The 25,598-nt window shown below is 44.4% G+C and overlaps 1 protein-coding gene across 8 annotated transcripts in view; it reads left to right on the forward strand.

Annotated features, from left to right (window-relative positions):
- Window positions 1–25,598, forward strand: part of LOC6507034 (RNA-binding protein Musashi homolog Rbp6) — a 168,714-nt gene that overhangs the window by 94,870 nt on the left and 48,246 nt on the right. For all 8 annotated transcript variants that reach the window (XM_044714409.1, XM_044714410.1, XM_014909555.3 and 5 more), the window contains one exon: window positions 11,508–11,600. In XM_044714409.1, coding sequence (XP_044570344.1) covers window positions 11,508–11,600 — 93 coding nt within the window. The remainder of the gene's footprint in view (window positions 1–11,507; window positions 11,601–25,598) is intronic.

The following is a 25,598-nucleotide window of genomic DNA, read 5'->3' on the forward strand; positions in this document are numbered from 1 at the left end:
GCGCTGCGAAGCGTGTTATTTCCGCTGCTTTTAGTCTGTCTGGCAGCAGGACTTCCACTCCGGCTTCTGTTCCTGCAGCTGATTGTGATTCTCAGCCACGGCTTTCCAATCCAACTCCTGGCATCTGTTGTTTTTGTCGCTTTTTCTGCCTGACTGTGTGTGTGTGCTTCGCATCTTGTCTTTTGGCAACGAAAAATACGTTAAATTAAATTATGATTTCAGTCTCAGACGCCACTGAGGAGCTCCTCCTTCACAGAGCTCCTCCTTCCTGCTCTCGTTTCGCGTCTGAATTTTGTTTTATTTATTTTTTCACGTTCGTCCTTGCAAAATATTTGACTGCCTGTGCACGTTCATCAAAAAAGGCACTCCAAAAAAAATCTGTCCCTTCAAAAAATATTCATTTATGAAATTTAAATTCCGAAAAATCTTCAAGCTTTTGTTTATAAATTTAAATTGAAAATAAAGCAATTTCCTAGATAGCTCTGAGACTCAAAACAAATTTATAAACCATATGGGACTTGTTTCCAAGTGACTTAAATTTATTAGAATAATTTAGTGAATTTTTTATGAAGAATTTTTTGTGTCTTGTTCGAGTGCAGGCCAGACAAGGGGAGCCAGTCAGTCAGTCAGTCAGTCACTTAGCCAGTCAGTTAGTCAACAAGAGCAGAGGAGGAGTCGAAGGCAGCGGGCGAGGCAACAAAATGCTGCAGAATCGGCCGTGTACCGGGAAACCAGCGAGGCGTGCGTGCCGCAATTCCCGTTCATGCCTCCAGTACTCCTGCTACCGCCCTCCTTTGTACCGCTCCCATTTCCATTTCCATTTTCATTCCGGTTCTCGTTTCCCTGCCGCCAGTCTAGTTGTGCGGGCGGGCTGCAAATCTTCAACAATTGCCCTGATTTATAATTTCTGCTTAGCAATGCAAAATACTTGAGCCGCGTTGGGCTGCCACCCAGCCACTGCCTCTTGTGGCAGAAAATCTGAAATAGAGGCGGCCTGACTGACTGACATGGGGGAATGGGGGGCGTGGCATTGTGGGGCTTCGCCGTCGCATGTGTTTGGCTTAGCATACAAATATTTTGCTGTTTGTCTGCCTTGGTGCGCATAAACGGCCAAGTGGGTGGTTGGGTTGGGTGGTGCTTTTGGGGTGGTGCTTTTGGTGGAGAAGAAATGTGATGAGCACGTTGACAAGTGAGCTGCCTTCCAGGCAGCGTCTCACCCCGATTCCCAGTCATACATAATCCAGGCAGCTGCGTTCTGCATCAGACGTCCGCCTGCCTCGTCATAATGTGGCTGGTAGTGCGCTTATGCATAATTTACCCACTCAGCAAATGGTAGAAAAGCCAGAAAAGGGGCATACACAGAGAGAATTAATAGGGTAGTAATGAAATATTTTATTACTTAAAAGATGAATAAATTTTTAGAGGTTTAGGTAAGAGTTTTTAAACTTAGAAGCCCCTAAAAAAAGGATTCTTCTATAATTTCATACACATTTTTTCTTATTGCCTCTGAGGGTGCAACTGACTGAAGAGTGAAAAGTCAGTCCGTGGCGATCTTACTTTGATTTTGTAGAGCTTTCCAAGAGATACCCCCAAAAACTTCTCCAAGCCCCTCCAATTATCTGCTGATTTATGATTTCTCATTAATTCCCCAAAATGAAATCTCAGCCACGTACGCTGATAGCTGGCCAAGTTAAAAATAAAAGTCCTGCCTGATAAAAGGAAGCTTCGGAACACTCGTTCGTTCGTCTCAAGACGAAATCCTTTGAATTCGTGTGTTCCTTCCAGAAATGGGGAGGAAGGGTGGAAAAAGGACTTATTAGAGAGCGCATAGCCTTTGAAATAGCTAGTGAAAGAAAGTGAAGAAAGTGGAAGGCAGAGCTCAAAGCCATGTTGTTTGCTGACTGATTGCTTTGGCCTCTAGCCTCCCCCCCGATACCCAGTCCAACCCTCTCCTAGGGTCATGAATAGAAACGGAAATGAACGGAAAAAGGGGCTGGAGCTAAACGCAGAAATGCGTGCGCCATAAATTAAAGTAGTTTTAAGTATTTCTGTGCTGGCCATTGTTGGTCGCCCCATCCGCTAACCATTCCCATAACCATTCCCGGTTCTTGTCCTACACATTCCGTATTCTGTTTTACCCGTATATCTTTTGGGATACGGATTGGGAGGCGGCCCACGGCCCACGGCTCCCGGTTTGGGTGGTTTCTGCGGCATTCGCGGACCTCCCGCTGCCTCCAAAGCAGCTTGAGGTTGAGCTTGTTTCGCCCCAAAAATAGATATACAAATGTGTTTTAATGGTCGCATTTTTTCCGTTTCTACCAATTCTTTGTGTTGTATTATTTGCTGGTCGCGTTACGTTGGCTCATCCTGCCTCGGCGCGTCCTTTTCGTCCTTTTTTTTTTTTTTTGGCTGAATCTGTGCGCTTTGTTATGCCGCTTGTCGTTTTTCTATGCGACTGAATTTATTTGCTGCCTTGCCCCATACCCCGGCATCTCTGCTTTTCCTTCCTTTATCCACTTTTTGGCCCTGTGCGTGTTTGGCCGCCATTCGCCAAAAGTTTCCTTTTTTTTTGCTCCTTGCTACTGCTGCTGCTGCTAGTGCTTTTCCCTTTATCCTGCCGCCGTCTTTGTCTCCTGCCACCAGACGACCCACGACCCAGGATCCACTCAGTTGCCTCGGTTAGGCCTAAGCCCAGGGTGGCAAATGGTTTTGATTTGATTAATGAATGTTCTAATTAAGCAAAACCGTCACCTAGCCGGCCCCGAGTGGCCCGCTCTGACCTTGGCCAAAAACAATCTATCCTTTGCCCCTCCAGCCCTCTACCGAAATCGAGGCCGGAAAGTTTTCCCCCGGAAATAGAAAGACAAATTATTTGGCCCAAAACGGAGGTACAAGTTTCGAATTTCTCTGTGTGTGACTGTAAGTGATTAGCGTTAAATGAAAGCCAGAAGTGGAAAGCCAGAATCGAAATCACAAGAGTCCTGCGCCGGTCCTGGCACGGCCAGGGTAGGAAACTTTATCGAAATTGACTCCAAATGGACACCACACAATTTCAATTACCTGCAAGTTGTGATTGCGATAATTATGTAATGGCTGGACGGCCGTCTTGCCTAATGATGATTGGCTCAGAAGTGTATGAGTCCGGAGTCCGGAGTCCGGCAATTACGTAACGCAGAGAAAACATTAGAAAGCCGATGGAAGTAGTAGGATCCTGAGTCCTGGCATGGCAATGGCAATGGGTTGACCCTCCTTAACTTGCTATGTTATGCAAATTTAAAACTTTAAGCACAAGTTGCGGCCGTCCAGGGTGTCCCATCTATGTCCTCTGATCCTACCTCCTGGCTGCCACTGCCTCTGCCTCTCAGCCGGTTTTCCACTTCTGCCAGTGTGTTTCAGCCCCGTCCCCGTGCTCCGACTTGTCTGCCATATAAATTTAAACAATGTTGAAAACATGCTGCGTTGGCACTTTTTAACCACGCTCCACACACACACACACACACACGGATAGACACGCAAACATACACATCTGCTTAAGCAGAGGCAAGCATTTATGCTCCGCTCGCCAAAGTGTTGCATACATCGAGGGTTCTGCCGCACAATTTACATATATGCTTGCCTCGTGTCGAGCAGCCTTGGCTTCTTGTCTCTGTGTTAGTCTGGGTGTGTTTGTGTGTGCCTATGTGTGTATTTAATGTCGAAATTATGGACGACAATTTTAATGACAATTCAACTTAACATTAGAACGACAACAACAACAATGGCAGCAACATGCGACCAGCATCAGGAACGACTTTGTTGGTCGTTAGTCGTTAGTCGCTGCAGCAGCAACAATAAAGGACAGCAAGGTGTAGCTGCTCAAACAGGAGATACCCTAGAATATAAATAGTAAATATATGTAACAGATTTTTATAAGAAATCTTAAACTAAAAAGGATAATGCCTACCAAAAAATTTCCCAAAAAATTTTCAGGAAAAATAAGTTCTCAGACGTCTTCGCTCCTTTTCTAAGGGGTATCCCAATATTACAGCAAATCCAATCAACTCGTTTATAGTACCAATTAATGAGTGCGCCTGGCATCGGCAGCAACAATGGCCGGGGCTTCTCTATGGCATCGGCATCAACGGCAGCAAAACAGTTTCCGTATCCGCCAGTCGCCATTGTGCCAGGATGCCAGGATGCCAATGCCAAACACACACTCGCACACTCATACAGAGACAGAAAAAGGGACACACATGTGTCCCAGTGTGTGTGTGTGTGTGTGTGTGTAGTGGTCCTGCTTTCTCTCTTGCCTCGTCCTGTCGACGACAATGCGTGTGAGTTAAATGTATGCGCATAAATTAATAATTAATTACACAGAATTACATTTCGGGCTTGTTGTATAATATTCATTATTGTTATGCATAAATAAGGTGACTTGCCAGGACATCCACCCACTCTATATCCCTCTCTCTCTCTCTCTCTCTTGGAACCAATTTGTGAAGCAGAGACGATGCCATTTTAGTTTTTGTTGGACCGCCGCCACCACCGCCGTCGCATTATAGAGCTCATTAAAATGCCAACTCAGCTGAGCTCTCAGCTGGGAACTGGTTGCTGGTTCCTGGAGCTCAACTCTTTGGCATCAATCTACCAAAAAATATATGTATTTATGTATATATGGACCAGTCCAAGCTGGGCAATATATTTCATTTGATTTACAAGTTAAAGCTGGCCAAAAAAACACAGCATCACAGGATATACGCTTTTGCATTTGCATTCCCTTTGATGGACGGACGTTGAGCAGGAAGGCAGGAAGGCAGAACTCTCTCAGTCCCCTGGGCATATTCAAATGGTGATTTCTCTATGAACCAGGCCCATTATCCCTTGTCAGTGACAGCAGGAACGTGTTTATTGGCTACGTTCGGATTTCGGAATCGGAATCGGAATCAGAGGGACACTTGCCGCATAAATATCAACGAAATTAAGGAGCAACCGGAGGCTGGCAGTCGGGCAATTCCTTCGTCCTTCCTCCTTCCCTCCAGCATCTACATTTCTGTCAAGGCAATAAATCAACAAGGAAGACGAACGAATACTTTTTGTCCAGACTTCAGAGCCCCCGACTGGCCAAGCAAATTTCGAAGGAAATTGACCAAAAAGTATTAGTAACGGAAATTGCACAAATTTTGTTTGGGCTCAACGCACTGGGATCAGCACACAACACAACACACATGTGTGTCTGCGTGTGTGTGTGAGTGTGTGAATGTCCTGCTGGCATGTCCCTTCGTCTGGGTCCATGTGATTGTGGTCATTTTAATTGAAAGCCAGACAAAAACAGAGCACGGAGAATGGGAATTGGAGATTGGAGAAAGGCAAATGCGGCATTGATGGAGCATATCGAATTATGCATAACTAAGGAGACCCGAACGTGCACTCAGAAAATATGAAACCTGAAACAAGGCAGCCCATAAATAAGGACAATGAAGTCTAAATGCCATTGGAGAGACGTCTGCCTCTGGAATGGTGGTGTTTATGACATAAATTACTTGATTGTTTAAAAGGCTTATTGAATGTCAAGTTGCTGAATGGCAGGCAGTTAATAAATTGAAGGAAATACCTTAAAATTAAAGAGAAAATAATATTCCTTTAATTTTCCCAGTGTTTGGCAGGAAATGAACAAAGATAATGCTTGAATAAGCAGCCTCTATAATATAACCACCCATCCTGACATGGCATCCTTTGGCATTTGTCAAACTTTCTATCAATGCTCATATTTCAGAGCGACGTGGGCGGAGGACCTCTTCGCCAACACTCATAAGTATGCAACACTTTTTTCTCACGCCAGTGCCTGGACGAAAAGGTCTCCCCCCTTTTATTTTGTATAAAATTTGCATGGATAATTTGTCACTTTGAATGATGTTGAAGCTCTTTTTTCGAGTCGGCTACAACCAATCCCGTTTTGCGGCACCACTCCTGCTGCCTCCTGGCCTGATGCCACCACCCCTTGCCGCACGTCTTTTGCCTTCCGCCGGCAGCAAAATTCTTGCGGGAAGTGCGGCAAATGTTACAAATTGTTGTCGTTGAAACACTCCCTGCCATCCCCGCCTTGGCCACGGGCCTGCAACCTTAACCCTTTTTGCCGCTCGGGCTCGAAATTCAGTATGAAATTCGGGCAACGCATCAGGAATTTTCGGGGTAGAACTTTAATAAACCCGCTTTAGCGGACTAATTTCACAATAAAACCAAATGGCAGGAAGCAACATGCAACAATATGAGGAGGCGAGGCAACAAAAACCCCCCCAAAAAAAAAGGACACCCTAGTAGGCCCAAAAGAAAAACCCTTTTTAACCTTACATTTTATGGCACACATGCGCTAACAGGTTTAAAAATTACATTTAATGACAATTGGCAGAGAGTGCCCCCCGGAATTTTTGTCCGCTTTTCATTGCTTTTCCTACGATTTTCCTGAGCTTTTCCCCGGTTTTCCCCCCGCTTTTCCTTTAGCGGTTCGGAACATGTGTCGCCGATTCGTAACATCTCCGTGTGCAATTTCCAGGCAAGTTGCTCCCATTAGCCACATAATTTTAAGTGTGTGCGTTGCCCGAATTTTCCCATTTTCCAACCAACAGCCTCCCCCCTCCCCTCGTCCATTCCCTCAGCCGCGGCTGTCGCGCAGAACGAGCTCATTTAATATTAAAAGGATTTATGAGACATTTTCCTTTCATTTTGACAACGAGCCGGAGCGGAGGAGGACGGGGAGCTGAATGGCGAATGAAAATTTTGCCCCGTTGATGAAATTTTCGCTTAACAGAATTTGCGACGCTTCGCGGACGGCAACAGCAACGGCGCCTACGCACGGTTAAAGGGTTTTACTTTCTCCCCAACCCCTCACCATCCCCTCAACACTCCTATGCAGACCCAGACCCTTCTCTCTTAGTGAAAGAACCCTCCCGCCGCCCAATTTCCGTTTGCTATTGTTGTGAGCTCTCGGCAACTTTCTCGGCGATGGTTTAGCTTACGCCCGGGAATTATTTGAGTGCTTTTTGGGAAGGCGTTCCACAAACGCCCCCGCTACCGATCCGATCCGTTTTCCCCTGCCCTTACCCTTCCTCCTGGCCCTAATCCCCCGTCTAACTCTCATTCCGGAGCGTGTGAAAGTGCAGACGCTTCTAAAAGCACGATGTATATTGTAGGTATGTTTGGGTGTGTACATTTTTGACAGATTTGAAAATTATTATGCAAAATGAATAATTTAGTTGAAAGTGTTAAATTGATTTGGCCTTCCCCACTAACACAACAGACATTTCGGCATTGCTCCGGAGGAGATGATGGAAATGATGGCAGTGTCAGCGCTTTCCCCCGCAGTTATAATGCGAAAAGTCTCCGGAGTTGATGCCGGCATATCGATGGCAGCTCTATCAAAATGAAATATACATGCCACTTGTCTGCTGTCCTGGGAATTGATGAAAAGCGGTGATAAAGTGCATTTTATCTAGTGGTATTTTTAACCTTGGCTTAATGAAACAAATATATGGAAAACACAGGTTGTTAAAAGACAATGATGAATAAAAATAATAATTGGAAAGCTATGTAAGCTGGGATATTCATTTAAAACTTTATTCTCTTCAAATGGTTCGGTTTAAGGTATTACATTGAAAGGTTATTTATTTTACAAATCGTTTAAGGTATTTGGCTTATGAATCGGATGAAAGTTGGAAAAGATATGGCCTTCCCAATAAGCCATATATGCATATTCTAAGTTTTCCCCATTTTTTAAAGGACTCCATAAAAAAATGTTGAAAAAATCGATCGGAAATTTAGTTTTCAGGTTTTGATGCAGATTTATAGAAAATCGATCTAAAAATCGATAAAGGTATACCTCATAAGAATCGGATGAATATTGACCAAGATATGGCCATCGCAAGTTGACATATCTTGATACTCCTCGTTTTTCCCACTTATTGAAGCGGTGCCACTTTTTGAAGGGAAGGGACCATCAGAAAATTTGACAAAAAATCAATCAAAAATGTAGTTTCTAGATTTTTATGCAGATTTAATAAGAATCGATCCACGAATCGATAAAGGTATCCCTTTTAAGAACCGGATTGAAATTAGCAAAGATATGGCCATCCCAATATGCCATATTTTCATACTCCTCGTATCTCTACTTTCTGAAGGGGATCCGAAAATTTGACAAAAAATCGATTAGAAAAAAAAGTTTTCAGTTTTTGATGCAGATATAAAGAGAATCGATCCAAAAATCGATAAAGGTAAACCTGAATATAAGCTTAGATATGGCCATCGCAAGGTGACAGGAAAATCGACTCCATGCTTTCCTCATTTTTTAGAGAATCCAGATAAAAAATTTCACAAATTAAAACCGTCTAAGAATGCAATGTAAGCTTCTTACTATTGAATCCTTTAAAAGAAAACTCCGACACTTTCTGTGTTTTTCGGAAACAATGTGACCCGCCCCTGTCGCGTCTATCTCGCATTATCCTGGACAGGACCATTCATCTAAGGTTGACTTTCTTGTCAACTGCATTATAACCGTACCGCCTCTTGTGCTTTCGTGTGTGTCCTTCCAGCATCTCCACTCCCCCTCTCTCGAGAACCCCGTTATCTATCGTTATCCCTTCCCCCGTCTAGCCACCGTTTAATCACGCCCACTCCTGACGTCATTTGTCAAATTTTCGGCATTACCCGGCCAAAAAGACATGGCCATGGCCAAACATTGTGCCAGTTGTCTGCCCCACCCACTAGACGGCGATGCCTCAGCTCAGTCCCGCTATCCGCTATTCGCTTCCCGCTCCCCTTTGCCCTCATTTGGCATATCCTGCTGCTTATCGCAGTCCTTGTGGCTAATATTGACATTCCTAATCTGTGCTCCGCTGCGGTGGCCGTTAAAATGCCGTGTCACTTCGTTAGTATGCGTGTGTGGTGCCATTTGTATCTGAGTATCTTTGTATCTACATACTGAGGAAAATCTAGTTTATTTATGGGGATATTAATGAAATAATGGTTGGGCTATAAATAGTTTGGCTATAATATAAAATAAATTTAAAATAAATTCAAACTCAAGCTTCAAGCAAAGAGGTCCTTTAGAGAAGTACAATTATTAAAACTTAATTTCTATTATTTTGAACCGTGTATCTTCTATTTTCGCTCCTGTGAGTTACGGTGTGTGCGTGTATTTGTCTTGAGGTCGCTTTTGGAATCGGCATTCGTTCTATTTGGTCCTGCTGCCCAGTCCTGATCCTGGGTGTGTTTTGTTTTTGATTCATGTCCTGCTATCAGCACTGGGCGTGTTCCCAAACTGTTTTATATATTTGATGATGACATTGCCGGCCGGGCAATCAAACTCCCTGCTTCAGTTTATTAGTTTAAGTAGCTTCATTTTGGGAGTGATTAGTGAGGGGTGGTGGTGGTTGCCAGTGGCAGTGGCAGTGGCAGTAGCGGTGCTAATAGAGGTGGTGCTTAAAGGAGGCGGTGCCAAAATGGGAGACTGTGCAACCACACACACAAAGTGCTGGCCACTGCAGTTTGAATCGCTTTTTAACAACGCTGCAATTTCTGAACCCATTTTGTGGCTGGTGATGATGAGCCACCGGGGGGCGGTTCGGTTCGGATGGTGGTTCGGTGATTGGGTGGTTGCGCGGTGCTGGGATGATGCCAGGGTTCAGCGTTGTCTCGGACGTCATGTTGTTACAGTTACTTTCTTGCAGCGCACTCTCAACTTGATTTCTTCCTTCTTCTTTTTCTTTTTTTTGCTCTTGCAAATTGTTAGAGGGCCCGCCCGCGGAGCCTTATCCTTCCAGCCAGCCCCTCCCCCCAACCACAAGCTCCACTCAACCTGGCTAAAGTGCAGAAGAAAAGAAAGAAACAAAAAGAAAAAATAGTGAAGCGACAGGAAGAAGGCGACTGAAAACAGAAGCCAGGAGCTAGAAACTAGGAGATTGGAGCCAGAAGACAGGACTCCGGGACACCAGAACTCTGGGACTCTAGGACGCTAGGACGCTAGGACTATGGGCCAAAGCGATTTGCCTTGCCAAAAGCTGCAGGACCAACTTTGTAGCTACCCCTCTCGCTCTACCCACCACTAGCTATCTCTCTCTAGCTGTCTAGCGACAGCACAAGTGTTTTAATTTTACGACATTGTATGAATTTTACTGCTGGCACTGCAGAAACATCAGCACCGCTGTTACATATCGTTAGCTTCCTTAACGGACATATCCCACATCGCCTCGACTGTATCCCTTCGCAGCTCCCACTTCGTCCTTTTCGTCCTTTTTAGCCCGTTGTCTGTGCCGTGCTCATAAATTGCAGCTTGCAAGCGTCAGTGCAATCAGCGTCATCAGCTTCATCCGGTTTATTCGAGGGTCCCTTGAACCGTGGATCCAGCCCCTCCATCTCCCCGGCGAGTCCTTTTGCCGCCACATCGACTGGTGTTCAGAAGTTAGAGGTCCCGAGATCCCATGGGTTTACTTAGCTTGTGGGTAATTTTTTAAAAATTATACAAATTAAAAGTGTTCGTTCGGCTTTCTGCTCCGGCTAGATGGCAGCGTTTCTGGGCCCACTGTGCCTTAACTGCCGTCACTTAACGTTAACAGTTTACGCTTGCCTGCGGGCTAAAAAGGCTGGCGTTGCAATACAGCAGAGCACACACGCACACCCGTTTAGCTGGAGGGTAACACACACATTCCCATGCACTTGGAGAAGAATTCCAGAAAAAGGACATTCTTTTAGAGGCTTTTTAGAGCAAGTTCAAGTAGAAGATCTTTATTTTCTTGAAAGATAATTATGCGGCAGATCTTTTCTCCACCTTTCTCCCAGAAAATGCCATTTTTTATTAGATTTTTCGTCGAGTGTATGAGATATACATATGCAGGCCTCAGGCAACCTTCTCGTCCTTGTCTCGCCATCATTTTCGGAGCTTGGTGCTCGACTGGTGCTGTTGCTGCTGCTATTCCTGCTCCTGCTCCTGCTCCTGATGCTGCTGCTGCGCTAACTGCGTAAAGTTGGCACTTGAAACTGTCAGCTTAAAAATGCCAGCTGCACACACACACACACACACATTTACACACTCCGGCAGACACATAGACACAGATGCAGAAGATGGTGAATAAGGGGACATGCATGTAGTACATAAAATGCACAAAATGGTCGAACGACTCATAGCGAAAGTTGGTGGCCATAAGTTACAGGAGCTGCCTTCCTGCCGTCCTGCCATCCTACCATCCTACCATCCTGGCAGCCATGAAAAAACTTAAGAGGCGAGAGGCAGCGAGTGCAAAAAGGAAAAGGTCGAAGCCTCAGAGGCTTCCCCCCAGAGGCTCCCAGATGTCTGAGGGGTCATAACTTTTGGGAGTAACCCGCGCGTATACTTCGAGTATAAAATGCATATTTAAATACCCGGCCATTCCACTTAACCTTTCCGCTCATTACCAAGCACATACATACATACATATATACGGCAAATGGTAACCCATTCTAATTTATTTTTTTTTTATATTTTTTCTTGGCTTTTGTTGCAGATGGTGACGAGAACGAAGAAAATCTTTGTGGGTGGCCTCTCGGCGCCCACCACACTGGAGGATGTCAAAAGTTACTTCGAACAGTTTGGTCCGGTAAGTTTCCCTCCATTTCTATAGAACTATATAGTATCGGGCTGTGAGGGTCCCGAGCCCATGGCACATGCCAAAATGCTAAACGAAATGAAGCAAAATAATAATCATAAAAAATCAGAATGACAGGCAGTGGAGCAAATCATGCAATCTATTCGCAATGCGCGTGTTCTCTATACAAAATATATAGAAATACAGTCAAGGTTCTATTTTTAAGGATACAAAATAATTCTACATTATATAGATAAGTTATAGTATAAAAATTACTTGTAAAATGGGTAATATATTATTTAAAAAATAAATAAATCGGCACAATAAACTATACAAAATTGACCTTAGGTGTAAATATTTTTTGGGTCCTGAGGTGTGTGTGCCAGAGGTGTGTATGAGGTGGGGCTTGGGGGTTGGGGGAGGCGGAGCAGCCGTAAGCAGTGACACCTTCACTGGCTGCCACTTGCTACGTTTTGTTTGATCAATAAAAACGCCAAAAAAAAAGGAAGAAAAAATATACGAAGCATTCAAATGAAAGAGAAAAACCTCTAAAAAAAATTCGTACCAAATTCAATCTTGACAAGTACTGCAAAGCACAGGACGACTCCTATTACTCCCCGCCCAGTCCTTGCAGCAACTCCACTTAAGCCCACACACATATGCATATCGAGTGTGTGTGCATGTGTGTGTGTTTGCGGCTGAGTGGTGTTCGAGTGCTCTTTAAGTTCTCCATTCAGCCATGTTCTGGGGAAAAAAGGCCGAAAATGGGGTCTGAAAACGAGGGGGTGCTGGGTGGGAGGGCCTTTAGCTTTTCCAGACTTGTTATGGCGCAAAAAAAAATCCAAAAAACAAATTTTTAGCACGAGAACAAAAATTTTGTGTTGTTGATTACGATACTAAACGAAAATCGATTTGTTTGACGCTCGTCTTCCGCACCCCGTCGATTTTAATGAGCGATTCTCGCGATCCACTCGGAAAGGCAAAAAAAAGTGAACCCCGAGCTGTGATTTTCATTAACGAGCAGGTGATTTTCAAGAGCCATGAACCACCTGAAAAGAGTATTAGGGATTAAATTGTCTATTCAAATCTAAGAGCTTTAAATTACATCATCGGAACGGACTCCCTTTTCGAGCGAAAATTGTTTGATTAAAGTATAGATTCCAATATTTGGCGATAATGCAAAAACCCGAGACCCTTGACGGCTAAATGGAGTTTCGGAAATTCAATTCCCATCCTAAATGGAGTCTCTAAACTCCTGTTCGATATCCCTTCACAAAAAAAAGGATGTTCGGCATCCCAAAAAAACAAACCTTATCGAATTTCCCCAGTCACCCAGTGACAAATTTGAATGAAAACAAAAAATATTAGCCATATCGGGTAACAACTAAAAAAATGCCATTATTTGTTTTTTTTTTTCTCCGGCAAATTACAGCCAGGAGTCCCTTGAGGGATTTCCCTTGATTTTCCACCGCCACCCACCTACCAGCACACTTGCCTCTCAAATGAAATCCTACTCCTCGCGGCACTTGGGTATTTCGCAGGTAAAGCTTCCGATAATTGACATAAATTGGCGCAACTTTTTGTCAGCTCTTCACCGCAAGACGTCAACTGCCATTTGCAATGCTTCATTGCCCCTCCCCCCACAGCTATATATATAAAATATATATATATCTGTATAGCACTTGATAATGCGAATATAATGACGAGCCAGCCAGGGGGTGGATCCATAAACGGCCATCAATCAAATCAGCGCTGAGAAGCAAAATGCTTTTAAGTAATTTTCATCATAGCCCCGGCGAAAACTGTCAAAATCCATAACGATCAAATAGTGGAGATACTGCACGCAAATAAACCCAGATATATAATACAATATATATATTGAGGGAAAGGTGAAAGCTGAAACGAAACAAAAGGACGCCGAATCGATTTAACCAAGCGCGAATTCTTAATGGAAAACTTTTCAATTAATCCGCATTGGCAAAGGAAATTATAATAATAACTTGCGAGCTGTGCGAGTGTATAAGCCTGGCCATAAGCTGTGCCGAGAAACTTTCGACAGGCAAACAAAACAGAAGCCCAAGAGCAGGTCCTTTTTCAGAGGATTTCAGACTCGGTTCCCCTTCATTTTGCTTCTTCACAATTTTTCCAGCACACTCACACACTTGGCCAAGTTATTGATTACAACTAATCCCCTTTGGCTTTCGCCTGCCGCCTCATTGGGCAAAATCTGAAAAGGGACGGGGTGGACCGAGGGGGGAATGTGGCAGAGATATGGCAAGAGATTTCCGCACAGGGCTATAAACAAAATAGCAAAATGGCAACTGGCGGCTTAGTTTACCTCCCCATTTCCCCCATTCGGCCATTTCCCCAGGACTATACACCCATCCCCCCCTGCTTACCATTTTTGGCGGCAGGTGACCATCCAGGCGTTAATGACTTTAGCGGCCATTTTTCTTCCTTGTCCTTTTCGGATGAGATGAGAATGGTGAGATTGCTCCTGGCAAGATTGATTAGCCGGACAAGTCAGGGCGCGGCATTCAATATGATTAATAGTTGCATGCGTAGCTCCCACAATAGCAATAATAATAACAGCAGAGCCCCAGTTTCCTATCTCTCCGGATCTCCACAATATATTTGTATATGGAGTTTATATACCAGCTAGGAGATATTTATGACGCAGAGTTTCCAGCCAATTTCATGTTGCCAGGGAAACAGGCACTCTTTAGGGCTTACTGTTGGGCTTACATATTTTATAAATTTTTTTAATATATTATATTTCAGCCAAATTGTTGCTAGTTTTAAAGAGAATTTAAGATAATAAAGACTTCTTTTAGTTTTTCAAACCAAAATGTAATTGCCTAAAGGTAACATGCTCTCAATTAGAGCCAAATGAACTCTACACGTAAATCCCAATGAAACATTCCAATGCCAAATAGATTCATTTTGAATCTGCACCTTCTCGTATCTCGTATCTGTAGGCCTGGCCAAGTGGTGGCCCTTAAAGCCCCATTCAAAAAATGTACGTTTTAAATGCAAATCAGAGAGAGAGCTCTACCTTTTTTGTTGTTTTGTTTTAGCCAAAATACAAAACTTGGCCAAAAAAGGAAAAAAAAGGGGGAGAACTGCCGGATAAACAAAGCAAAACGGACAAATTTCAAATTTTCCCTGCGCAAGTTTTTTCTTAGAAAATGTTGTATTTAACAAGCACACACACACACATACCAGCCACACCTCCCACCCCCCACACACACACACAAACACATACATGAGAGGTGGAAAATGGAAAAGTGCCACCCCGACTGACCTCAGATGCTGCAACCTTTGGCCACTGATTTTATTGCAACTGATGCAGCTGCTGCTACTGCTACTGCTGCTGCTGGTGGTGGCGCCACTACTGCATGCCCTCCGATAACGAAAATTCCACATGCCGGAGGAGGGTGGTGGCGGGGAATCAAAACAGAAACGTAAAGCTCGTTGGCTAAAAAATTGCAAATAAACTACACATTTTGCAAAGTCCCTCTCCGCATGGAAATTGCCGGAGCCAACAACTATCAGGATCTGGCAGCCAAGTCCAGTCATCTCCTCCTTACCCTCTCAGACCCTGGTGTGCCCCACTGCTTCTCACTGGCTTTTAAAGGTGTTTACGGTGTTTGCGTTTCAGGGACTGAGATCCCCGTCCTCCAGCTTACTATCCTCTTACCGCAAAAGGTTAGCAAATTTAAGCGCTTTTCATAAGCATTTTATGGGGGCCAGGACCTCCGAACCAAGTGGCCAGGCAAATGGCCAAAAAGTGCAGCATCTCGTAGGGGGTCCTGGCCAAAAAGGCAGGGACAGGATGAGGATGAGGAGCAGGAGCAGGAGCAGGAACAGGATAGGACCAAGCCAGTCAAATGTCAGATAACTCAGTCGCTGGCAGTACCACCCACTTAGGTATTAATTATGACAAATCATGCAAAGCAAAGCCAAAACGAAAACAGCTGAGCAAAAAACGGAAGCCCCAAACTAATTTCATTAAAAAACAATTTTTTATGATTTAATTATGGAAAGGCAAGCGAGCGAAAAAATGTACTGAGGAAAAAAACCATTAGAGAATGCTTTAGGGTGTTTTTTCTAAAATAACAAATCACATTGGAGATTTAAAGGATTACCTTGTTTTTCAAAGGATGTTTGTTGTTTAAAATAAAAAAATAACAATCAGGAAAATGAAAGTATTATACTTTTTTCTCAGTGCCCTGGTCAGAACGTGAATAAGATTCCAAATGAATCCAGTTCAGGCTGCGGAATCCGGCTGCCAGATCTAACCTGGCTGTCATAACTGTGGGCAATTTTTGAGGCGTTCTGTTCAGAATGAAGTGTTTTTCGTCCTGCCTCTTTCGCTCGCCCATCCAGCTGTCTCTTTCGGGGTTGCAGTGGCAGGGGGGGCATAAATTATGATGCGCAAATCTTCAGCTAGCTGAATGTAAATGTAAATGAAGGCACGACAGTGTGTCTCTCTGTGTGTGGGTGTGTTTGCTCCTAAAAGTGTGTGTATGTTTGTGAGATTGACGAGAGTGCGGGGTGTGTGTGTGTGTGTGTGTGTCAGTGCACGATGAGTGGCAGATTTGCATAATCCTTAGCAAAAGGTTTCATGACAAGGCTGCTCGAAATGTCAATGTGGGTGGACCTGGCTCTTGGCATACATCAGAGCCTTAAATTCAGAGCCACCCTAGAGCACCACTCCACATCCGTCCGCCCAATCATCTATAAGCTGCGGTTGCCTCTCTTCTTGTAATTAACAGCATACATGCATGCAACACACACACACATACAGATGCGGACAGCAAACACTCAACTGCCATTTACATAGCCAATTAGTTATACATAAACACAGACAACACAACCAACAAACACACAAAACAGACACCAACCAACAATATATCTCAGCAACAACAATGAACGATGGCAATTTCCACCTTAATCCCTTGGCCGCAACTAATTTAATTGTGTTCAATTTGGCATAAAGGCGTTTAATGCAAAAGGCATTTGGCAAACAAGCCCTCTCCTCCCTCCGCTCCCCTCCATCCGATAGCCGGAAAGAGCCCCCAAAACTATGCAATGCAATTCGCAAACATTTTTCATAGCTGTCCAGGATTCGAAACGGTAGCTTTTCAGCAAAATACCCTACCCGGAGATGGCTTTATCATTTTTGGACCAAAACCCAAGACCAATGAGAAATCAATACGTTTTTGTGTAAAAACTCCATTTAGCCCAAGACGTTGGGTTTTTGTTTCGGTTGGAATCCTTATTTCCTTTCCACTCGTTGCCGTTGTTAATGCTTTGATAGACACATTACTTCCGTCTCAGTGGTTAGGCTCAACTACAACTACACTTCAGGAAGGAGGAGGCTATGGGGTCCAGGATATGGGTCCTGGGGTTCTGGGCACTGAGGCCTTGGGTGATGGGCATAGAGAGGGAAATCTAATATGTCTTGCAGGCGAGCAACTCGGCAGGGATAACCGTTTGTTTACATAGCCCAGACTATTTGCCAGGACTGAGCTTAGCCGCAGCCATAGCCATGCACTGAGAGAAGTTCAAATTAAGGTTTAAGAAATTAATGAAATATATTTAAAAGATATAATATAAAATATTAAATACTTCCTTGTTAAACTTAGAAGAGTTATATAGTCCTTTTTGTATCTTAATTGTTTAGAAATTTTTAGTAAGCTATCCCTTTTCTCAGTGCAGATGCCCACCGTGGTTGGGATCCGCATTCGGAATTGGAGTCGGATCTGCAGCCTCGGTCTGTTCGCTGGTTTCCTTCTCCGTGCCTCGCTGTTTTGTTCCTGAACGGGACTGGGCTGCTCTGCATATCTGCTTCGTGCCTGGCATGGCTTTGGCAAATTGCGCAAAAAACATTGCACCAGTAAGCAGGAAGAGATGGGATCCACCAGAGGGACACGGAGCTGGAGCTGGAGCTGGTGCTGGAGCAGCAGAAGCAGAATCAGAAGCAGCAGATTTCATGCACAACAAATTGTCATGCGGACAGGCAGGCAGCCCGCACACTCTGACTCATACCCGCACACCCCTAACACAGACAGAGACTCTGCGGTTGGTCCTGCTCCTCCGCTAAGCCCCCCTTCTTATCCTAGCTGGCCCTCAACCACATGAAATCCTTACCCGGGCGCAAGTCAAGCAAACAAACAAACCGCAATGACATGCAGGCAAGCCTGACGAACGGGTAGGAAATTCTACAAAATGCAGGATGAGATGCGGCTGAGGAAAAAGTGAATCTCCTGCTGGCTTCTCCCCATCACCACACTACCACACTTTCCCCAGCCCTTGGAGTCCTTTTAGGAAGCGCTCCTACCCCCCGCCTGTATCCTGTACGCAAGACATTGGCATTGCCACAGTTGTAACCGGAAACTGTCGCACTTATTTGGCTACGCGCTAGTTTCGCATATTTCACTGTCAACTTGCGGTAAATAGACTTTAAACAAATATGAAAATAACTCGCAAGAAACTTGCTCACACATGCCCAGACATCTGATATCTGTGTAGCAGGGAAGCAGGGAAAGCTGGGAAAGTGCTGGGGAAAAGAATGGAAATGGTTGGTGCAAAAAAAAACGAATCGGTAGAGAAAATGTGCAAGTAAACGGTGGCTAAGCAAATGGCAAGTTGTTAAGTCTCGTCTCTTTTGGCTTCCCATCTCCGATTGCAGGTCCTTTGGGCCCTTTGGTCCTGCCCAGGATAGCTGAGGCTTCCCAACCAAGTAATGGAAATCAATTGTTTACTTTATATGAGTTTTTCAAGTGCTTATTCAATATCATTAGATGCAGATGAGGTGGTTTGGCCGCCGTATGTGGCAAGCTGCAGAGTCCTGCGGCAGGATACCTCGAAATAATATAATCTAGCCAAAGCAGAGAATAATATTTCCCAACATAGCCTTATGGAATCATTTGAAATTACATTCGCCATGGCACAAAACCATATTTACCCGAACGGATGAAACTTCTGCGGGCCAAAAACTCTCGGCAAACAGCTCTCCAAGATGGTCGGAGGAAGGAATCTGCAAACGGCCAGCTAGCTGGCTCACAAACTTCGCATGGCCAACTCGTCCAACTTTTCTCATTTCCAAAAGCCAAAATTGTATAAAAGGGGAGCAGCTAGCAGCTAGCAGCTACCAGACCCAGACCCAGAGCAGGCAGAGCTGAAATCTTAATTTAAAAGCCAGCTGTTGAATCAAAGGTTAACCCACCGGTGCCCCCAGTTATCCCTTTTTTCCTCCTCAGGAAAAAAAAAGAAGAGAAAATAACTGAAAAACTCATTTTGTCAGCCATCATCAGCCACAGACACCATCCGGCTCCCCGCACCACAGCACCACCAAAAAACTGCCATCAATCCACGGCATCCACTGGCATACACTTTTCAAAAGCACCAGCTGAGACTTATCTCCCAGCTTGTTTGTGTCTTCGGAGGCAAAATTTTAATATAAAATTTCATGTCTCTCGGTTTTTTTAAGAAGAAAAAACAATCAAATGTGGGATGGCTAATTGAGAAATAAGTATTTTTAAATTAATTATCAAGATTCACAAATATACATTTAAGTTTTCAAGCCATGAGGATGAAAATTAAAAGAAATATAAGTCTACTCAACAGACTTAAACTTAAACTTACTAATGAGCTATACCTACTGTTATAAATATTATAAAATAATTTATAACTAATAATAATTTAAGAAACTATATCTTTAACAATTTTTCCCCAACTGTAGGCAGGGATGTGAAGGAAGCGAGGCTGGTATCTTTTGCCACCTCGAGGGAGATGCAAATAAGCGAATATTCATTTGATGATACGAATACGAGTGTGCCTCCAGACCCTTACTCCCACCACCCAGCCACACCCCATCCTTTTTTATTCCCTGTTTTTTCCTGTGCCTCCTCCACCTCCATGCCTGCCCCCTTGTGACAATTTAAATGTACGTTTTATCGCAGCACACCCCGCACTTATAGAGGGTGGTCTCTGAAAAGGGGGGTAGCTGTTGGTGGCAGGGGCAGTGGCAGCAGCAAAGGATCGACAGCTTGAGATAGTCACGTACGTTCCTTTGTTTTTCTGGCTTTTTATTTCGTGCCAATTGTGTGCCTAATTAGCCTCGAATCGCGATGCCGAAACGCGGCGGCATCTTTGCAATTAAAACGCACTTTTCCCGGGAATGCGGCAACAGCAGGAGGCAAGTGTGTATCTCTGTATCAGTGTGTGTGTGTGTGAGTGTGTGTGTGTGTGTGAGTAAAAGACTCAAGAGTGAGAGGTAGCTACAAAATGGCGCACGTTGGCTCGCCTACAAAATTAATTTGATTTATGTACGACACTCCGTCTGAATGTTGCTTGTTCGCAGTTGCCTTTTGCACCTGCCATGTCGTGTTGCCTGTTCCTTTCGCTTATGTTTTTGTTTTGTTGTGTACCGTGTTGTGTTGTATGTTCTGTTCTGTTCTGTCCTGTCCCAGTCGCAGTCCTGGCAGGTAACGAATTTCTGGCAAAACAACGAAAATAAAAATAAATTATTGCCGCCATGGCAAATGTAAAGTGTCGAGTTTTGCGTGGCATATGTGTTCTCTTAGCTTCTATAAAAACAAGCAACATACACTGAGCCTAAAAAGGTGCCCAGGAGTATCTAAATTCTAAAATCTAGTTTAATATTATTTAATAATTTCCTTTTATGAAAATAATCTTTGTTTTCAAACCTTCCATTGTGCCACACTTCATTTAATATTCAAGATTAGTTTCTTCTCATTCTAGAAAATACAATTGTCATGTGTATGTTGCATTTGGCTCAATTTTTACGGGGGAGGGTGTTGATCTGCAACAGCAACAAGCGAATGGGGCAAGCACTGTGGCACCAAGCAGTGTGGCAGTGGCAGCCTTAGCCATTTATAAGCCAACATATGCGACAATGCAAATAAAAAGCCATAAACTTTCATTTAAGTTTAAAATGGCATTTAAATGAATGAGTGCTGGCTGTGCTTTCCATTCCCTTCCCATCCGACTAACTGCCTTTTTTTGGGTATATGGATGTGTGTATTTTTGGGGCACTGGAGTCGCAAACACATGTATCATAATTCATTGCCATGTTTTATTTTGTACCAACTGCACGGCCACTCCTCGTTTCATTTCATTTCAGTGTTCGCTTTCGGTTGGCTTCGGTTTATTTGTTCTGGCTGCTGCGTGAAAACATAAATATTCAACACCAATACTGGACCAGTTTCAAAAACAACAACATTTTTCCTAGCCATGGGCAATAGCACACACACTAACACCCACTGGCACACACACACTCCAGCCCTCTTGGCTACAAATCGTTGGCAAAAACATTTCGAGCTTGTTAGGCATTTTGTTATGTTCGAAGGGGAACACATTACACGAATGTCTATAAAGCAATAACCATCGATTTGCCATTGATAAACCCCAAAAACGGACTGATGGCCCACGCTGCGTATGCGTAATGGCCTGAAACCCAAAACATAAAAGAGATAGAGCCGCCATTTTTTTCGGGAAAAGGTATATGTGTTTGATAAGCAAATGTTCTCTTTTTTTGTGGAGGAGTAGGTAGATATGTTGACCTTGTTGGATAAAGAACATTTCGTTTTCTGCTTCCCTGTTGCATAAAGTATATCCCGGGCTTGGCTGGCTGGCTTATAAATATTAAATAAATTAAAATGCCAGCTAATTGTTAATCTGGGCAGCTTGCGGCTTTCGCATATGCGCTTTTGTCAACGCCAGTGACCATCAACCGACCGGTCCACTAACAAGCTCTATCTAGGCTTTGTCCGCCCCCTCTCTTTCGCTGCAGGATCCCAGGACTCTCTATGGCCATTGCCCATTGCCGTGTTTTAAATGTAAAGCACTTGCTGTGGTCGCTTTGAGCGACCCGAAAGTTAATCTCTGCCAACCGCTTGCCATCCAGAACACCATCCAGCTCCCAGCCCCCAGCCCCCTAAGCCCCCTTTGGTTGGTTAGATATTTTGCTATTATTTTTTGTTGCCCTCTCTCTCTTCCTCGCAGATGCCCCATCTCCCTCTTCGTTTTGATGCAACCGCAACTTACATTTTCACAGAGAGCCAAGCAAAAACTCGTTTGTTTGTTTATTTTGCTGCCACTTTTTATGCTTCTCTGCCACCTCCATCCCCATGTCTGTCCGGGCGATGTGTGTGGGTTTGATTTGTGAAGGGGCACAGTGGCATAAGGGGCATGAGGGGCATGGTGGTGAGGAGTCATCTAGCCAGGCAATCGCCCAAGCAAGTCCAAGATAAATCGTCTTTCAACGCAGCTTTCTGAACGAGTGTGAGTGTGTCCGGGGTGTGTGTGTGTGTGGCATAAAAAATCACACGATCAGTCATTACACACACACTGAGCGGCAAACACATATAGCTCACTTATATCTGATATATATAAGCACTTATGTTGTGTGTGCCCCAAAGTCATTTTGGCTTCTGCATCCCGCATCCTGCATCCTGCTGCAGCGCCAAAGCATCAGCTCCTTTTTATCGCCCGACCCAACGACTGAGCTTTTACAATTTTTTTTCGCTATGCAGGCCACGCTGCCACCGCCACTGCTGATTTGGCGATAGTGTCTTCGTCCTGCGTCCTGCACAGTCAGAAAAAAAATATTGCCTAGAAAATGGGACATAAGAATTCTTACTCCAAAGTATATCTTGAAATGTATAACCACATATTTGATATATTTTTATTCCAATATTCATATTAAAATCTATTAGAAATGCTGCCACATTTTCTCTATATGCTTGTCCTGCATCCTTCACTCCATATCCTGCATCCTGCCTGTCGAGTGCTGAGTGCTAGCCTCCAGCACATAAGTCATTTGGTAGCCCATCACACTTGTAAGATTTCGCACGAGCTGCCTCTGTGGCCTTCAATCGACAACAATCCTTTCTTTTCGTTTTTACTTTTTTGTTGCTGTTGTAGCAAGCCACGCCCCCAACTGGCCGCCCCCCACTCATAGCCGCTTTTGCGTCTCAATAGTCTGTTACTAATACGTTTTCTTCGCTCCAGCCATCGACGCTTTCACTGCCGACATTTTAATGCCTTTTCTTGCCAGAGCAGATTCTTTTGAGTACATAAAAAGAGGGCTATCCTCCGCCCACACCACGCCCCCCACAGGACCCCCGGAGAAAGCCAAGTCAAGAAAGAAAGTCCGGAGCAAGCTGCTGCGTCACTGCAGCCAAGCCATTGCAATTGCTGACGGCACAGGATATTACCGCCGTCATTCATCGACATCGCATTCATATTCCTCGCCTCCTTAGCATCACGCACATATGCAGCGGGGTGGGAGGGGGTAGCAGGATCAGAGAGATGCTCCTTTGGGAGGGGGTGTGGTAGGGTAGGTGGGATAGTGCCTCAATACTCTGACGCTTCCGGTATTTATGACGCAAGTAATCAAATTGAATGGCGCGCTGCAGTTTCGTTCGTCTTTTATTTGCCGAAGGAGCCCCAGCCAGGATACCCGTCCTCCTCCTCCTTGCTCTTATCCTTTGCAGTGATAAATTTTTTTGCGTTTTGCTCGCTGCTTGCACGCTGCCCCCCAACCCCATTGGCATAAAAAATTGTGCGAAACTTTCAGCTTTCTGCACATTTTCGTCGCTTATCATCAACGGCTGCTGCAGCTTAACGTGGGGCACAAACGAAGAGGAGACTGAGGGGGCTGGGGAAGGACAGGGGGGAGAGGCCAGTTAAATCTGCGAAAAGGCGCTGAACGAGAGCAGGGGGTAGGTGGCTGAATGGCAGTTTGGGGGCCAGCAATGATAATAATGAACGTGCATGAAAAATGCAAGTCGAGTGAATGGCAAAAAAAAAAAAGGACGCACCTAAGGCGCAATAAATAATAAGTGGCCGCAGGCGGAGGAGGTCCTGGGAAAAGGATACCAAGAGCAGCAAGTAGCAAGGAGAGGAAAAACCCCTGAAGAATGGGCTCATAATGAACGACATCTTGAGTAGTTCTCGACTTGACATAATAGTAAATTAGTGGCCTCGGTGTCGACTGCACCCTGAGTGCTATAATTTATGCAGGATTAGGCAGCAATTTGAACTTTACTAAATTGTTCAAGGTGGCTTAGTCCTTGGAGCCTCCAAAAAAAGGAGGAGACTTTAAGCGGAGCGAACAAAGGCTCTCTCAGATAATAGATAATAGCCAGGCCAAATCCGTTTATTCACGGAAAACTGCAGATGCTGTTTCAGCAAAAAAAAGTGGCAGGACTTTGATTTATGTTTTTGTTATTATTTTTGATCAAAAAAAGCTGTCGGTTGAAGGACTATAAGGACCTAATATTTTGATGCAACTTTTAAAGGTTTCATTAAAAAAGGACCCTGCCCTTGAAGCCAAAGAGAAAAAGCAAGAAAATCAAGAAAGAAAGCTGGAGACAGCTGGTGTCTGAAGATAACTGCCATTTTCCTCTCCTTTTTTTTAAAAAACTCAATCAAGAGGATACTGATGTATAGCTATGTATGTGTGTGTGTTATGTCCTGGCAATAAATGAGCAAATTAATTAACAAAACGCAGCCGTGAATTGTGGCACGATTGTCTGCGGACACGGAAATAAATTAATGCAGCCTGAGGACACAGGACAGAGGAGAGGACACACTATTCAGGACACAAAGGCGACAGGCCACGTTAACGCTCCGATGGCTTTCACCGTAGTCCGTGGAATCCGGACGGAGCAGGACGAAAGCAGCTTAGCCTGCAGGTGATGCCAGGACGCAAAATCAATCGAGGGAGCTCTGGTCATGCATAGATACGCGATACGGGAGCACCAGGATCGGACAACAGCGTACAGCGTACGGTGTACGGCAAGGACCTGCCATCGCCATCTATCCTGGGGACATGTGTGGGCACGTGCTGGTCACAAAAAAAAAAAAAAAAAAAAAGTAGGAGCTGAGAGAGAAGGAGGACCAATAACGACGTAATCTGTTTATATCCCCTTTTCCTCTCCTTTTAGCCCATTGTGCTGCGCACTTTTTCCATTTGGTGGCATAGCTTTTGTAGCTATAGCTCTGTAGATTTTACCGCTTTCCTGCCCATCCTGCCACTGCTACTGCCATTGGTGCTGCTGCTACTGCCACTGCTGCTACTTCAATTTTCTGGCCGGCAGTTTTTGTCGTTTGTCCTCCGTTCGCCGTTTCATGGATTGAGTTGTTATTTTTCGCTTAGTGCAATTTATTTTGGCCAAGTGGCAGCCATCGGGCAAGCAGCGCTTAATTTATTATGCCAGCTACTGGCTGTCCTTTTTGAGGATACGGAGGAGGATTCCTTTTATTTCGCCCTCCTACTCTTTTATTTGTTGTCTTCGTCCTTTTTCGCCTTCATCGAAATTGCCTGGCCATTGTTCAATGGCAGATAAAAGAAAAATTAAAGGCAAAAGCAAAGGCAACGCAAAAAGCAAAATGTAACGAGAAAAAATCGTTATTAATTTCAAGTTTGAAAAATTGTTGAGCAGCTTAGCACCCTCGGCTATCCGGATAGCCATCCAGCCATCTACCCATCCAACCATCCAGCTATCCGATATCGAAATCGAATGAATCGAAATCCAAATCCCAATCCGTATCCGTCGGACCATCCATTTATTAGCAGCTTGATAAATACTTTCAATTTCCCCCGCCAAATAAATGATAACGTAATGCGCCAGCATTAAAATAGATCAAAGGCGGAAAATAATCAAGGAGCCATCGATTAAATGGAGGATGGGGAATGTGGCAGTGGCAGTGGCAGTGGCCGTGGCCGTGGCATGGGGCAAACTATATATCCCGCATAGAAATCCATTATGTCGAGCCATCCTGAGCCATCAATGAATATGGAGCAAGATTCTCAATACATTCTCTATACAATTATGACCATCATTTGTTATGTCCCTCCCATTCCCATTCCCCCCCAGAAATTCAAGCCAGAAACTGTCAAAGCCGCACACGCGTCAATTGTTGTGATTAGCATGGAAATCATTACAAAACCCAGAATGAATGGCAAATCGG

Source organism: Drosophila ananassae, chromosome 2R (assembly GCF_017639315.1).
Source record: "Drosophila ananassae strain 14024-0371.13 chromosome 2R, ASM1763931v2, whole genome shotgun sequence".
Classification (NCBI taxonomy): domain Eukaryota; kingdom Metazoa; phylum Arthropoda; class Insecta; order Diptera; family Drosophilidae; genus Drosophila; species Drosophila ananassae.